General features: G+C 42.5%; 1 protein-coding gene across 4 annotated transcripts in view; it reads right to left on the bottom strand.

Annotated features, from left to right (window-relative positions):
• Window positions 1-1,312: 1,312 nt before the first annotated feature.
• Window positions 1,313-17,764, bottom strand: part of lrrc4ba (leucine rich repeat containing 4Ba) — a 72,188-nt gene continuing 55,736 nt past the window's right edge. For all 4 annotated transcript variants that reach the window (XM_012872003.3, XM_036148140.1, XM_021321432.2 and 1 more), the window contains exons 2-3: window positions 16,453-16,988; window positions 1,313-4,849 (exon numbers count right to left, since the gene is read on the bottom strand). In XM_012872003.3, the coding sequence (XP_012727457.2) occupies window positions 2,915-4,849; window positions 16,453-16,704 (2,187 nt within the window). In that variant the 5' untranslated portion in view covers window positions 16,705-16,988 and the 3' untranslated portion in view covers window positions 1,313-2,914. The remainder of the gene's footprint in view (window positions 4,850-16,452; window positions 16,989-17,764) is intronic.

The raw sequence follows: 17,764 nt of genomic DNA, 5'->3' as shown, positions 1-17,764 counted from the left end.
GCCTTGGTTCCATACTCCTACAGGTGTGCCTCCAGGAACGTTACTGGTAGCAGTGTTTTCTGGGAAATAAGCTTCAGCGTCCATGAATAGAAATGTGTGACGGTTGAGTGACAGCAGAGGAAAGACATGACGGTGTTTGTATGATTTCTTCTGTCTGGACTGAAGCTGTTTTAAAACCAGGATTTAGTCTTTGGCCGTCTTTCAGTTTACTGGCAGGAGAAAATGGCGACTGCTCAACAGAACCACACTTCAACACTTTTACCTACAAGGACCAAAGTCAGGAGCATCATTCACTGGCTTGTAAAAAAATAAAATAAAATGTGTGTTTCTGTGTAAAATGGATATTGTGGCAGAGGAGATTCTGAACTGTCTGCTGTCGTCTGCTCAGCATTCAAAACCCAAATCAAGACGCTGCGATAAGGGCTGTCGCAGCGGCAACAGTTGCCAGGGAAACCTGATGGCAGGATGCTGAGGGTTGGGGCGGAGGATGAGGAGAAAGAGAGGGAGAAAGGGGGGGGGGTGCACGGGTGTGTGTGTGTGTGTGTGTGTGGGGGGTTAATAAGAGGACATGGTTCTGATGCTTAGGTTGATTTGCTGCTACTGAAGGAACACAGGCGACAAGTTGAGATGCGGCACCTTTAGAGCAACGCCACTAACAAGTGGGGGGGGGGGGGCGCCTGGTGCATTAGAGCGTTGTCAGGGCAACGAGGCGTTGACATAGCAGAATGAGACTCTGAGCGTTACGGTCAGCGATGACATTCACAAACGTACACAGTGAGCCTTTTCCTGTTTCCCTGTGCAGAAATAAAACGTTAAATAATAATAAAAAGAGACGCAGCGCCGCTGAGCATCTCACATTCGCTACGTCTCATCTGAAGAGGAGCCAAACAGTGATACAACAATTAAAGTTGATCGCAGGATGAACAAAAAATAATAATCAAAAGGAACAACCACCGTATTTCACAGACTTCCACCGCCTTTTTTTTATGTGCCAAGTTTTTTTTTAATTTTCAAAGTGACCTCTGCTAACAGAACATCTCTCATAATTATACCCAGCATAATCATCTAATAATAATAATAATAATAACAATATTACAATAAAGATAACACGTAATTTAAAAAAAATCAAACTAGATAAAAACCAAAAATGAAAAAACACTTATAATAATTTTGTTTCATTTTTTTTCAAAAGAGATCTATAAGATTCTATATTTTTTTTCAGTTAATTGTCCTTTTTCTTTAGAAAAAAATTCCCCCACCACTGAATACTGAATACGCCGCCTTCAACCAAGAAGCATTTCTTACCTTTTTAAAAAAATGTCCGTCCATTTTTGCCCCCCGCTGCCATCAAATCAACTCCTAACACTGAGATACAGCTGGGAAATAATCCTCCGCCAAAAGCTGCAGTCTTGGTCCTTATTGTCAGAGAGCAGAGGGCCCCATCAGAGGGCCCCATCAGAGGGCCCCATCAGAGGGCCCCATCAGAGGGCCCCATCAGGGGGCCCCATCAGAGGGCCCCATGAGGGCCGGACTCCAGGAAGCCGTTCTGTGGGACGGGCTCATTTCCAGCTGAGTTTATTTAGTGGCACGTTCCATCCGCCCATCACATCAGCGTCATGTACAAATGGAAAAAAAACTCACTTCTCGGTTATCTGTGGGCACTAGCAGTAACAACAATAGTCACGTGAACAATAATAACAATAATGTCATTTCATTACGATCTCAAATTATTTGTTGAATGTTTTTTATTACCTGCAATTCCACGTTAAATGCAATGTGTATTGATGACAAATAAAGGTATCATTTTTACTGCCGTGACTATTATTGATACTATTAGTGCCACCAAATACAGGAAAATAAAAAGGTTAAACGCTCCTGTGGTGTTTCATGGTTCTGCAGAGAGTATCAGATCCGCCTTCTCTGTCAGTTAGAGTGAAATCAGCTACAAAAACAAAAGAGTCAAGACCAAAATAATTTCTTTTTCATCAATTTGCCGGGCTTGTGTCGTTGTATCCAGAGGAAGAGCAGTCAGGGCGGCTTTTCTTATTCCAAGCTCAGAAAAGTTGTAACGGGGCTGGTTCCACTGAAACGGCAGGGCCTGTTTTTAAAAATCTTTTAAATATATATATTCTTCAGTCGTCGTAGTGGTCACTCATTAGCGTGATAAAGATTTCTCATAATTTATTTGAATGAAAATATATTTACGGTATATATAACGTGTATCTTCAGTTCTTTTTTTTGTATCTCTCTATTCTTGTCCTTTATTCCTTCACAATATTTCCTTTCTTCCAAAGAAGACAGTAACCAGTGAAGTGTAAAATTGAAAATAAGGGATAAAGTGAGGAGTAAAACCACTTTTTGTTGTTCTGATATTCCAAGCAGCCTCGCTGCTCTGCTCTTATTTTACTCCCTCCATGTTTTCCTGAAAACCTGCGACTGCTCCGCTTCGCTCACACAAATCATTGTTTGCTATTCGCTGCCTTTGCCAAACACTAATCTGACAACATGTTCAATGGCCAATATTATGTCCCCCTCCAAATATATACACTGAATGCATCTGGAAAAATGCGAAGCAATCCGTATACATCCTTGAAGGGTTGACTGCACGCGCCCATTGTTCTTATCTGTCCACTGAGAGAAAAGGCTTGATTTTGAGCTCTGGCAAAGACCATATCAAGCTGCACACAATGAGAAATTCTGACATTTGGGACTGTGAAAATGCTGTTGGTGGAACTGGTCTACTGTCTCCTTTTCTCTAACCATCTGTTAACAAAGGGCCATCACAGAATAAAGGTTATGGAGAGCCTTTCTGAAAAGTGTCCATGAGGACATTAGGCTACAATCTCCCTCAAATAGTCTCTTTAGCATCTACCGCGTCTTACCTCGAAAGTCTACCTTTTTTTTTTTTTTTTTTTTAGATTTGAGTCTCTTGCACATTTTCCTTTGAGCCACTCTTAAAAAGGAGCGGCTCATTCTGGCCTTTACCCATCAGGCCTTTCAGGGAGCTGTGCAGACCCAGCTGAGGCAGGGCCACGGTGGAGGGCAGGGTGCCCCCGGTGGACATCCCCCCACCAGTGGGTGGACCCTGGGAGCAGGATATACTCTGCGACTGAGAGCACGGCGAGGGGTTGTTGTTGTTGTTGAGGCCCACGCCGGGCCCTGCGCCCATCCCCAGGCTCATCATGTTGCTGCTGAAGTGATGTGTTTTGTAGTAGTGGTTGAGGTGCTCCGACCGAGCCAGGTTGGGTAGGTTCACAATCTCTGGGTGGTGCAACCTGAGACTCTGGCCCCCGCCTATTCCACCGCCTGCGCTTTGCGTTACGGTGGAGCCTCCGGAGATGCCGCTGCCCCGGCCGCCGGCTCCGGGCCCCAGCTCATCATCCACATTGATGATCTCAATGGCGCGAGCAGGGCCGTGGTGTTTGTGCAGCTGGTGCTGCTTCCTCAGCTTGTAGAACACCACCAGCATCACCGCCGCCATGAAGGTGATGGCTACGAAGCAGCCGATGATGATCTTGGTGGTCTTCATCACGTCGTCCAGGCCAGAGAAGCCCGGCTCCGTGAACGGCACAGTGAAAGTGGGTCGGGTCGCCCGGGTGGAGGAGGACGACCAGCCGCCAGTCAGAGAAGAGTCGGTGGTGGGAACCACTTCTGACAGCAGGTCAGACGGATTAGGAATGGTGGTCTCACCGAGGGCAACCGGCGTATAATCATTCACTCCCCCGTTATCCGTTTCCACGGTAACAGTTGTAAAATAGGTGATGTTGGTGTTGGCGTCAGCAGCAGTGACGTTCAGGACGGCAGTAGCAGTGGTGTTTCCTGCAGCGTTGGTGACCATGCAGGTGTACTGGCCCGTGTCTCTCAGGGTGACGTTTGTAAAGTTCAGCGTGCCGTCGTGCAGAACCGATATCCGCACGCGGTAAGACCCGTGGGTCATCAGCGTGCCGTTGGGCGTAATCCAGTTCACGGACGTTGTAGACGTACTGGTGCGACACTTCAGCTCGGCAGCCATCCCTTCGGTGACGTTGAGGTCAGTGGGGGGTTCCACGATGACGGGAGCAAAGCAGGTGAAGTGGCTCTGGTCGAGTTCCCCGATGTACTTTCCCTTAAGGACGGGAGGAGCATGGCAGCGGGCGCAGCAGGTGGTGTTACTGGGCACCGTCTCCTTCAGCCACCAACTCAGCCAAAGTACGTCACAGTTGCAAACCCAAGGATTATGATTCAGGTGCACTCTCTCCAGCTGGTGGAGGGGTGTAAAAAGATCATGAGGCAGGGAGTGCAGGGAATTATGGGACAGATTAAGCTCCTCCAGGCTTTTTAGATCATCAAAGGCATTGCGTTCAATGACAGAGACCTGCGAGTGCATCAGCCACAGCTTCCGGAGAGACACCAGACCCTGGAAGGATCCGGGACGAATGATCTCCAGACGATTCCCCGACAGCTCCAGCTCTTCCAAACGCACCAGGGGCGTCAGCTTGGGGATGTCTTTGAGCCCACACATGCCCAGGTTCAGGTACCGCAGATTGACCAGGCCAACGAACGCTGCGTCAGAGATGTATTCCAGCTTTTTGAGCTCGCCCAGGTCCAAGCGACGCAGGGAGGGCACGCGGTTGAAGGCATAGCTCGGGAGGGTCTCGATGGGGTTGTTGCGCAGCCACAGCTCCCGTAGCTTGCTGAGGTAATCAAAGGCCTGCGTTGGCACCAGCGTGAGGCGGTTGTCAAAGAGCTCCAGCGTGTTGAGGTTGGGGAGGCCATTGAACGCTCCGATTTCAATCTGTCGTATCTGATTCTTGGAAAGTTGGAGGATTTCAAGGTGCCTCAGCTGCTTGAAGGTGTCGGACTTGATGACCTGCAGGGAAAGATGAAATGAGAATTACGGAAAAATACACGGATGGGTCCATGTAATTTACAACAGTTATTAAAAATCACAAAACTCTTCAGTTTGGGTCTCCAAACAAACTCAATGTATAAATTTTTATTAGAGGTTAATAACTTTGTGTTAGGAACAACAGCCATGAAAAGATAGGTTACAGGTAGAGTCATGGTAAAAAGATCAGGACATCCCAGTCTTTCAGTTATTGGCCGTTTTCTCAAAGAACAACCGCACATTCTGACTTAAAAAGAGTGAAATACACAACTAATTTGCTCTCAATGCTTTAAAAAGCATGGAAAATGCCAGACCTAGACCAAATTAAATGAACATTTTCTCCTCCATCTTGAGTCTGTAGCAACATGTTAGATAAATATGCTAAAAATGTGTAATAAGAGGCAATTTCTTCATGCTATCCACACAATCTATGAAAGATGAAGGGACTGCTTTATTATTCAGTTTAAGATGTAAAAGTTAATGTTCCCACAGAGTGAGAGCCTGTCCATAGGGGGCGCTCAGGCGCCGCCTCCATCAAAATTGCAGGACAAAGGTGTAGAAAATGTAAACATAAATTGTGAAATAAAATATAGTTATCACATCTGTTTTCTCTTGAAATGTGTCTGTCTTTTGTTTTTTTCAACTTTCACGTTCCACATTGGGTTAGTTTTTGTATAGACCTCCTAATTTAAATATTTCAATGCCGTGGGATGGCCAAAAATGAATTTGTCTGTATCTTTTTAATCTTTTGGCATCAACACGACTTAAAGCCGCACTAAGTAATTTTCGCGTGGTGCTCCCCCTACAGGGCCTTCTGAAAATAGCACTGACAAGCCTGATGTTGCTTATAATAAACAGACTTTTAACACTTTTTTGATGCCAATGGCCTTACATCGGGCTGACGTAAAGCTGTTCGCCATATCGCGAGAACATAAACAGCTACAAAACCACCTTCAGGTCGGAGCACAGAAAGTTTCAAGTGTGGTTTTTCATGCAGAGACACTAGGGGGAAATGACAGACCCCTCAATCGTCTCATAAACTCTTAGATTCAGGGACTTAAAAGAGGATGTTTAAGTTAGAAATGCTACTTAGTGGGGCTTTAATGCTAGGCTCCAATTGGTTACTAAAAGATTCCTCATTGGACGCAGCTCTCTGGGCTCATAGCCAATCGCCGCTTTTTTCAATTGAATTCATTTAAAAAAAAAAAAAAAAAAAAAAAAAAGAGCACCAATTCATGAAACACGTCATCTCAAGGTTCTTTTTAAAGTCAGCTTCCATCAGATCCTCCAGGTTGGTGAGAAAGTTTCCTCTCTAAGGAAACCCAGCAGGTTGCATCAAGTCTCTCCAAGCAGCATTCACTCCTCCTGAAAGAGCGTAGAGCCACAGTGGACAGTCGTCTGCATTGTTGATGGCTTTGCAGCAATCCCTCATACTGAGCATGCATGAAGCGACAGTGGAGAGGAAAACTCCCCTTTAACAGGGAGGAGAACCTCCAGCAGAACCAGAACCAGGCTCAGTGTGAACGCTCATCTGCCTCCACCCACTGGGGCTTAGAGAAGACAGAGCAGAGACACAGAAAGCTCAGAAGCTCACATTGACCCAGGAGTACTTTCTATGTTAGAGAAGACAGAGCAGAGACACAGAAAGCTCAGAAGCTCACATTGACCCAGGAGTACTTTATGATAGTTAGAGAGCAGAGCAGAGACACAGAAAGCAGAAGCTCACATTGACCAGGAGTACTTTCTATGTTTAGAGAACACAGCAGAGACGGACCAGAAGCACAGACAGCTCACATTGACCCAGAGTCTTTCTATGTTAGATGGAAATTCATCAAGTCACTTCTTGAAACTTAACAGAAGACCACAGAACCACAGAAATGAATGACTGAGGAAACTTTCTTTCAAAGATCACCTGTCAATCAAAGCACCCCGGAAACTTAGATGTGCATGAATATCACTTAATGAAATGAATGCAAACAGAAGAGTCAGACAACAACAACAAAAATCTCTCTCAGACATTTGACCTGAGCCTCTTGTCAGTGGGGAATGGATAGTTAAAAGGCTTATATCATAAAAAAAACATTTTTAAAAGTTTTTATCTATGTTGTGATGCTATTGCTTCATCAAAATCATCCCCACAGCGGCATTTTGCTTGACACGCAAGTGACTGTGGATGGGTTTATATTCAAGTAGTCTAACTTTGTGTGATAATCTCCAACCTCTACTGCTCCCCCTTCTGTCTCCTCCCCCATAAGGGTTAGAGGTTTTAGAGGTCAGAGAGAATAATGAGCTGCGTATAAAAGTGCTGACCACTAACAGAGTTCATGCAATCTATTAAACGGATACATAAAAACATTTATGTTTTACTGTTGTGAAGCAATGTCAATTCTGCTTAGCCGCCGATGTACTTCGGACTTTACTATATTTCAATTTTACCTTAATATGTTTATTTCGCTCTTTATGTATTTAAAGGATAATCAGTATTGGTTAAAAATCACTTCAGTGTGACTGGTTAAGATAATTAGTTTTAGTTTACTTAAAATGTTTCTCTCCATTAGTGAGAGAAATATAATAACATTCTTGGTTTATGCTCATATTTTCAGCATTTTTGGATACTAAAGCCTACTGTTTTAATTTTTTAAGCACATTAAAAATGTTTTTTTTATTATTATTATGATCTGTTGTTTTATTTCCTGTGTGCCGGTGGATTGTAAGCGAACCCCCGCTGACCAGCTCCATCGTGACTCGCTCTGTGAAGCCGTGCCCAGCCAGGCGACGCATTCGTCAGGCAGCCGCCACCACACACTAACTTGACCTTTGTGTGTGGTGCATGTGCAAAAGGTCAGGCATTGCTCAGTGCTCGCACAGCAACAACGTCATCGCGGATAATCCTCACAAGCCTGCGCCTGAGGAGGAAACGACATGAGCATACTTAAGCAGAATATGCAAAACTGCATCACCTCAAAGATCAGACCTCAACTTTTAAAGAGATAATGTTCTCTGTACTTAATTATGTACATCAATGTAGATTTCTTTGTTTTTCTATAGTTATCTTTGATCTTTAAATATAGAAGCTATAAACATAAACATTGTGATTGATTTTCAAGTTTTTAAACAATATCTGTGTGAGTTTGAGTCAAATTGTACTTAAGTTTTATTAATCTCCTTAATGCTGATAAATAGTGAGGCAGTAAAATCCAAATCCATACAGTTCCACTGCAACAGAGCACTTCCCTTTGTTTTATAGATTACAAACAAATAAAGGTTCTTTGTTGCTTTTCTCACATGAAAACTGTACTTTGATGCAGCAGAGCAGACCCCCCAGCATGTGGAATGAAGCGACAGCGACCAGGTCAGCCCTCCCTCCCCTCAGCCCACACAGCGCCTAATTGTGGCCATTAATTCGGAAGGAGGAGGTGTGTCCAGACTTCTGCCGGTTCAGAGACAATAAAACTAACTTTGAGCTTCTTACCGCCTTACAAGTAGAAAACTGGGCGAAGAACAAACGAGCGGGCTCAGAATGAGCGGCGTATAACAGGCAGGACCGAGTAAACCTTTAAAACTCGATCCATTGGTTTACGTGTAAGAAGCCTTGGAAAAAGAAATTCCAGATTGTTGATTTTTTGTCCATTTTTCTTATTGGAGTATTATTTGAGCGACCACCACAATGTTACGACATGGACGAATGATTATTGAGCTGAAAAGTGCGGCGTAAAGTTTCCTGGGTCAGAACTTTGATGAACCCCTTCACTGCAGTTCCAGTGACTGAAATCTGCCTTTTTCTTTGCAGAAAGCTACGTTTCTGCTTTTCACAGATAATTAGCAGGATTTAGGTCAGGGCCGTTGTAAGTGTAAGAATGTATTTTGACCTAAATCCTTCTATTGTGGCTCTTGATGCACGTTTAAGGTCATCTTGCTGCTGGAGCCTCCATCTCAGTCTCAAGTCTTCTGCAGCCTCTAACAGGTTTCCTCCAGCTTGTATGTAGCTTCCTCCATCTTCCCAGAAACTCTGACCAGCTTCTCTGTCCCTGCAGAACTAAACCCTCACAGCTTGATGCCAACTCTACCGTGTTCAGCAGTGTTTGCAGTTCAGGACGGTCTGCAGCGGCCGTTTATTCTCTGCACACGTTGCTTTGGGTTGCATCTTAAAAGTTGGACTTTGGACCAGTGGCGCCACCAGGGAGTGGCCAGGGGTGGCCACTGCCACATGTCCTGGCCCCCCCACTGGCCCCCCACTCCCCAGTGTAAATTGTGGTAGCATCAGTTTAGCATTTCATCCCATTATGCACAGCCAGCAAGGCGGCCGCTCTTCTTGACCTTCTATTGTGCTTTTATTTGTATCTGCCAGGATCTACCTTCCCCTAGTAATTGTTTTGTTTTTCAGTAAATGAATAAATGTACACCTTACTCCAGATAATTACACAATAAAAAGGAATTATTGTTCAACTCAAAATGTTAACTGTACTGTTATTGGTCTATGCACATTAGATCATTATTAACATTAAAAATCAAACAATAAACCAAAAGATTTTAGTAGCTAGAAAACTATCTTAAAAACTTAAGCATTTACTTAAGTTTTTAAGATAGTTTTCTACATGCAGCTTTACTACAACAGTAGAATAAAATCCTGAAATTATGGCTTTTTTCAGTGTGCCCCCCTCTATGAAACCTTTCTGGAGGGCCACTGCTTTGGACTCATCTGACCATAGATCCTTCTCCTACAGGACCTCTAACTAATTGCACATAGTACATGTTAAACTTTGCTTCAACATCTTTCCACTTTTCCATCAAGGCAGGATTTTTGGAGTGCATCACTAATATATGTTGTGTTGACAAATGTTCCCACCTGAGCGGTCTATCTCTGCAGCTCCTCCATAGTTACCATATTCTAAAGACCTGGCTGGTCTGCGTAGGAGGCTGTCATGTCCTGGTAGGTCTGCAGCTGGTACATCCTCTCTCTGTGTTCAGAGGATGGATTGACCAGAACTCTTGGAGATGTTCAAAGCTTCACATATTGGTTTATTAACTAACTCTACGTTAAACATCTCCACCACGTTCTCTCTGCTGGGTTCCTCAGTCCTTATGGTGCTGTTTGTTCCTCAGGGTTCTCTAACAAATCTCTGAGGCCAGAAACAGAACAGCTGCATCTCAGCTGAGACGTCTGAGAACTGATCTGCGTATCGGTGCATGAATGTGTGCAGCGCTGTGAGCGGTCAGCATGACTGGAGAGGCGCCTTATAAGTTCAGTCCATTCACCATTTTACTGGATTTCATTTAGGAGTATTACAGTAAAGAGGCTAAATACAACTCAAAGCCACAACTCTAAGATTTGTGAAAAAATGCAAACTTTTTATTTTACAATTAGGTGCTTCTTTGCGTCGTTCTGCTGCAAAAAGTCCTGATAAAATACAATGAGGTTTGCAGCTGTAACATGAAAAGGTGAAAAAGGAGCGTAAATACTTTTGCAGGGTCCAGCAAATGTAGTTCTATGGCACTTTAAATACAGCTCAGCTGGCCAAAGTAATGTGCATACCCCGAGATGCTAAGAGAACATTTAAGATACATTAAATATCCGTATAGAGAAAATAAGTCGCTGAAAAATACACAAAAATCTGAAACCACATTGTTGTATTTCTAACAATGACAGAAATATGCTGACAAAAAATATTTGTTGTTCACTGGATAAAAAGACAACAACAACAACAATATGAGTTGTGTTTGTGTCAGGATGTAGACCATGAAGCTGTTTGATTTTCTTAAACTATTTCCAAGTGGGCCAGGATGATCTTTTTGAGTGGATTTAGTTTAATTAATTTTATTTGGGCTCGGTCAGAATAATTTGAGCTGTGCTTGTCAAGGGGACTTTTCTTGATACGTTTTATTCTGCAGCAAAGTGAAACCTATTTCTTTACCGTTAACCTTCACCCTTGTTGCTAATTTCAAGACACCAATTAACCCAACAGTCAGGTTTATGTAGAAGCCTGAGAACCCAGAGAGAGCCCACAAAAGCACAGGAAGAACAAGCAAACTTCATGCAGAAAGGCCAGGATTTGAACCCAGGACCTTCTCACTGCAAGGTAACAGTGCTACCAGCCATCTAAATTAGCTGCATATACATTTTTGGGGCTTTCTGATTCAGAAAACCCAATTACTAAGCATAAAAGTATATGTTAGCCTCTCGCCTATTGACCACTTGGCAAAGTCCCCCCACCACCAACCCTGGATGTCAGGTTTGTGTCTGATGGATCAGAACCAAAACACGGACATGCAGGGGAGCCACACGGCGGATTATGAGTCGTTTAATGACATTAAAATGAAAAAAGGCTCACAGGTAGCGGTTAAAACAGAAGCAGGAGTACAGCAACCATGAGACATAAAAACTGTACTAACCCTAACCATGAGACCAGAACAGGGCAGTAAGACGGAAGGAGCAGCAGGTGGAATAATTTACACAGGAGAGATGAGGAAAAGGCAATTAAAGAGTAGGAAGAAGGGCAGTGAGCTGGCAGGGGCAGAGGGAGAACTGAGTCTAACAGAGACAGAGGAGAACGGCCAGACATGAGGGGAAAACCTAAGACAGAGCACGCAGAAAATAAAGATCCGACAGAACTTCTGAAATCACAAAGAAGTGGACTAAACAGGAACAGAATCAAACACAAGAATATAAACTACTGACATAAATGCTAAGAGTGCAGAACATAAACAGGCTGCAGGATGCCCAGGAACCCTTGTGTTGATGTGTGAGAATAAAGGAGCTGATGTTATTTTTACCGTTTTAGGTCAATGAGCTCAAACCTGTGGCTTCAGTCTGAAGAGCCATATCTGCCTAAAGCAGATGCATAGAGACGGAGCCTTCTATCTGTCTTCTCCGTTCATTTCTCCCGTGTTTTAGTCCGTCAGCAGGAAGCGTGTGATAGTGAACCAAAATGGAGCCTTATCACTGGTAACTGTGGTGGCAGTGTGGAGCAGTGCAGCTCGCCTACGGTCAGCGAAAGCAATGACGAAGAAGACGATGACAGAAATGTCTATCCACATGCAACGTGGCGATTAATGCATCGCAGTGCCTCTATGCAGGTCTCTTTCTGAGAATACATCACAACTTCCACCACCTTTGTCATGTTTGTTATTATCTGACTTTGGAAACTAACTCAGACCTCTAGTGGCTACGTTGCTAATTTAATGAGCGCATTAAAGGCGAGGGGACAGGCCCACTTGACAAAGTTAGAAACAAGCAAATGGGCGTAAAGGGAGCGGAAAATGTCCCTTTAGCCCCAAACCGCCGTCTGCAAACGGCGACTTCTCATCAGACGAGCTCATCCAACGCTTTACACAACATCTCTGCACAAACCAAGGCAAGATCAGCCTTTCCTGCCTCCTAGAAAGCATTGAAAATCATTTAGCCTGGTAAGGATTCAGTCAAACAGAGTAAGTCAGAGGAAAAGTGCCTGAAATCTTTGTAGGTTTAAGATGTGTGGCCTGAGTCAGAGCGCTTCATTTTCTGTATGTAGAGCAGAAGAAGGGGGAGAGGGGGGGGAGGGGGGGGGGGGTGATAGGCGGCAATGGGAGGAGGCGAGAAGAAGGAGGGGTGAAGATGTTAAGAGGGGGTGGAAGCTGTCAAGGCTTTACTCTCAGGGTACTCAGTGGAGGAAAAAATAAGCCACAGAATCTAGGATGCCTTCAGGTGTTAAAACATTTTTAGATTTTTAATCATTTCAAGTGGAGCTGCAGGATACAGCAAACCGAATCAAATTTTCTGGGCTGAAAACAAGATGCAATAAATACAGTTATTATTTCTTTCTTTACCCCCCCCTCCTTGTTAACAGCTTCCCTTTAAACCTCACATTCTAAATCAAGTGGCTCCATGTCCCATTTATGCTCCGTTAACATCACATAATGTTTAATAAGATGCCTTCTCCAACGTGTGCACAGCACATTACCACAGATGCCCTGGAAAATTTTAACAATCTCCAGGATATTCGTGGCTTTTCATTAGAGAAGATAAAATGTAGTGGAAACTAATCTAAAACCACAAAAGAACAAAGCACTGTCAGCAACATGAGGATGGATCCAATTACACCAACTGCAGAACAATCAACCCACACTTGTTCAGTTTTCTCATATGTATATATATATATATATATATATATATATATATATATAAATATATATATATATATATATATATATATATATATATATATATATATATATATAAGGCCTACCTTTCCAGCCACAAATGGACTTGCCGCTCTAGATAAATTGCTAATGCATACAAAAAGCTGCATGGTGTTGTGAAAGTGTGCCGGGCTTTGGTTTTATAAAATATTCTCACATTTCAGCACTCTCGCGTGTCCTTTTCTATCATTATAACCTCTTTCTACCCTGTCGGCTTTTTCAAACCAAACGTTTTAGAGGAAAACCTGCATGAATTTATATTCGTATGTTTGCGAGAACATTCCATAAGCATCAAGATTAGGATTTGTCCCACTGTTTTATAGCTAATGGAAGTAGCAGCACCACACAAAGACAGCATATAGGTTGGTCTGTTTTTTCCCAAACAGAAACTGGGGATATATATATATATATATATATATATATATATATATATATATATATATATATATATATATATATATATATATATATTTATTTATATATATATGGCCCTTAAGACACTGCAAAGACCATCATGTTCTGAGGTTCTTTTAACATTTTAGGCCCATTCGTGCTGATGAATGAATCAACTTCCTGCCTTTAACCTTATTAAAAGGTTATGACATACTTTCTGAGAGGTTAATACAAGAAAGAATGAGTAATGTCCCACAAGGATCCATTCTTGGCCCAAATTATATTGGTGACATCACACATTAATTTTTAAATTTAGGCAGAGGGCACTGGGATTTTTACACATGCAAACAAGTCCAAGAAGCATCTGTAATTCTCATGTAATCTTTTAAACAAGTAGAGATTTGCTTTTTGTACAACTGTTGAATAACCTGGCCAGTCAGATTGATATTGTGTAGCGCTGTACATTCTGCACATTATCAATCTGCTCCAATCAAATCCATCTGGGGAAAGAAGGACATTCAGCAGAACTCTCCGAGCTGATTGGGTGAAGCGACACCCAGTGCCCGCCTACCAAAGCTTGGTTTTAGCTAATCACGGTTTAATATTAACCGTGTAATTCATAGTAAGCGTCCCTCTGCGCTGCCATGTTTATTGTGATTGGCTGTGGTCTCAGCCCGTAAGCTTCCGTCGCACCCCTATGTCCCGCCTTAAACCTCAACACTGCAACGCGATTGGCCTGAACCGGTTTTGGTTCGGTCCCAGACGGTTGATTCTCGTGTCGCTGTGAATTCATCCCTCATGAAAGCTGTAGGGTTTACCTGCAGCGGTGAGCGTTGGCGTTCCTGCTGCGCGTCGTTATCGCATGTGATGTAGAAATTAGCTCGCTGTTAACTTACTTTTTTTCACTATTTCTTTTTTCCATTAATTTAGATTTTTAATCTAACAAAGCAAACATTAGGAAATCTTGCGGTACACAAAAACTGTAAAACTGCAATAACAAAGGAAAGAACACAATAATAACGGATTACAGTAGATGACCACGCGTCCAGCGTAAGGCCGGATTTTTAATACTCCAGACGCATATTTGTCCTTCTTTTTGAGGCACTAGGCTTAGGAGTGGATTTTTTTTTCCAACTTTGCTGGTCTGCCTGCAGCACAATGTCCAATCCCCTATTCGCACGGATCTTGTTTTACCTCAAGATTACATTTAATTTATACGCTGCTCTGCAGCGGCGTGACAGAAACAGAGCCGTCAACTCGGCGTCTGGGCTTGCTTTTTTTCTAAAGTTGCTGGTAAATTTCATGAGCTGCAGTTTTTTAGCTTAATTTTTGAAAGTGCAGTCGCATATTTGGACTGTTTCTCCAACAGAAGCCCTTATCCTGTCCTGTCAGGATAAGGGCTGATAAAGGATAAAGCACAATGAAGAAAATGGAGGGAAAAAATATTGAAAAGTATTGAAGCGGGCTAATCAACGAACCAATAATGGTGAACAACACACCCACAGTGGGACCTCCCACTGTGGGCGTGTTTGCTGCTGGCTGGGCCTGCAGTTATACCTTCCTCCATGAAGGAGCTAACTGAGGAGTCTCAGTCTGTGGCGGCTGCAGCAGCTCCTGGTCCTCCAATAATCTGCGTGCCAGCCTATTTTACCCATAATGCCACAGACACACGGAGGAAATGTGTCCACTGTGAGGAACATCTAGTGCTGCAAATGTAACGTTCCCCAGTTTTTACACAGCAACAGAAACTGACTACCAGCTGAGGATTCATGATGTGTTTTTGTATTTTGTTCATGACATAAAAGCCTTTTGCTTTTCCATATTTGTTTTCACATATTTTATTGACAATTGCTTGTTATTCATAATTAGTTTTTGCATATTACTTGACAAAGGTTTCTGATTTTAAACAAACAAAAGTAAAATTACTCCTCATTTAAAAAATGTAAGAACCTCAAAACTGTAAATTATTTCAATACCTCACTGTTATTCTGAATGCAACTTTATCTTTAAAAAAAATCACAACAAAAAAGATGTCCGAAACCGTTACATTTCTTCTTAAAATCTTTAAACAGATAAAAGCTATATATGTATGCATGATGTATCTTCATGCATTCATTTTTTTCTCTCAAAAATTATAGGGGGACAAAAATATAATTAATTTCCAAGAAAGCTATGAAAAACCTTTCATAAAAAGCCTTTTTTGATTTCAACTCCATCATAACATGATTTATTATTTATTCAGAAATAAATACTCTTTTTTATATGAAAGATTATAAAAGTCTTTACCCCCTTCTTTTAAACAGACGACAAGAGAGAACACTAAAGGTGACTGTAAAGTAACTTTAGCTGTTTGTGAAACGGTGTAAATATTGAAAACTTATATCTCTGAGGCTCGCCTTAAACCTATTGGCTAAATCTGACATTAATTCAATTCAATAAAATTGTATTTATATAGCACCAATTCATGAAACATGTCATCTCAAGGAACTTTACAAAGTCAAATTTAATCAGAATTTACAGATTGGTCAGGAATTTTTACTATATATTGCAAAGTGCTTTCTCCCCTATAGATTCATTACTTTTTTCCTTTCAAACTTAAACGTTTCAGTTCATGAAGTTAACTTTTATATCCGGCAAAGACAAACAAATGAACGCTAAAACAGTTTTTAAAGGATGAGATGATCTGATTGCATCAAAGTCCCAACAAGCAGCATTCACTCCTGGAGTGAAGAGTTTGAAATACATGCTCCTTTTTGTTAAACAAATGTAAAGACAGAAAAAATAAAAAAATAGTTGACTGCCACGGTGATTCCCGCCCTTTTTAATGAGCCAGGAAGGGGAGGAGCCTGTAGTGTTGCTGTGAGAAAACTGAAAGTTACAATCAAAGAAAACTGCGAGAGGCAGAACGTTCTGTTGTCTAAATATGTTCCTGGGCTATACCTGCTCTTTTTTTTTTACATTTATTTTAATGCCCGCTCATTTAGAAGTAATTGTTTGACCTAACGAGCGGTAATTACCTGTATGGAGTTCTCCTGCAGGTTGAGGTATCGCGTGTTGACTGATATGCTTTCGGGCACCTGCTCCAGGTTCTGCCTGGTGCAGATGACCCGGCTGGCCTGGTTGGAGCACGTGCAGAGAGACGGGCAGGTGGAGGTGGCTCCCACTAAGTCCGGCCCGTGGAGGCTGAGAAGGAGGCGCAGGAGCAGATGGACCAATAGAAAGAGGAAGGGGGAAGGGCCGGGAAGGCAGGTCAGCGTGGCGATGCGCATGGCAACTGGGACATGACCCTGCTCTTTAATCCGAAGACACAGGTGAGGTGACTCCACACTGGTGGATTTGTGGCTGACTTCTCCTTCCGTTCCTCCACTATCAATTTGTTCCCTCTAATTCCACATCCTCTGAGATCTCATTTGTCCTCCGTCAATCTCTCTTTCCTCCTCTTGTTTCTTGAACATAGCAGTATGCAGATAAACAGATGTTATTCTCCTTTTTTCTCAGGCTGTCGGGAGATTTGAGTGAGGCGTTTTGTGAAGTGAGAAGAGCCCAGGAGTTACTGCGATGAGCAAAACAAAGACAGAGAGAGAGAGGGAAGCAGATATTAGAGACAAAACACAAACTGCACTTTGTGTCTTCACCAACACACATCGAACAAAACAAACAATAGCGAGACATCTACAGTACAGCTTATCAGGGGAGGGATTGTCAAAGAAATCTGTCAGAAGTATTAGAACTTCTGTGGCGCTGCTCTCATCAAATCCCACATAATCCCTGAACAGATATTCTGCCAGTAATCAAATCCCGCTGCACAGTAACAGAGGATTTTTGCTGTTTCTAATTGTTAAAAGGTTTAGGCAACAAAAAATGCAAAGTAAATAGAAAACATGTGGTTTTCTGACAGACGGAAACATTACAGAGGCTCCATTCTGACTCGTATGTGGCGTGCTTCGTTAATTCAGCCTGTCAACTGTTAAAGAAGAAGAAAATAACTTGTGCAGTCCAAGCCTGGACCGGTTCTCTGCTTTATTTTTGCTTTGGGTTTTTTTTCAGCAACAATTGCAGAAGGTGGCATGAAAACGAGGAGAAACAAACTCAGAATAAGTCTGACTCGCACAGATCTCCAGACTTTAACCAAAAAGTTTTAGTTAAAACTTTACAACTTAAATGTTGGGATTTCTCACATGAACTTTCTTTTCATTACAAACACATAAAGATAAAAGATATTTCATTTTCAGATGTAGAGGAGCTGGTTTGGGGCTACGCACCACCACGGTGTACAGTTTCATTCAGACGTTTACATCTTAGGCATGAATGTCAAATTAATTGTGCATT

This window comes from Fundulus heteroclitus, chromosome 16 (genome assembly GCF_011125445.2).
Source record: "Fundulus heteroclitus isolate FHET01 chromosome 16, MU-UCD_Fhet_4.1, whole genome shotgun sequence".
Lineage (NCBI taxonomy): Eukaryota > Metazoa > Chordata > Actinopteri > Cyprinodontiformes > Fundulidae > Fundulus > Fundulus heteroclitus.
This window is presented reverse-complemented; position numbering and strand designations above follow the sequence as displayed.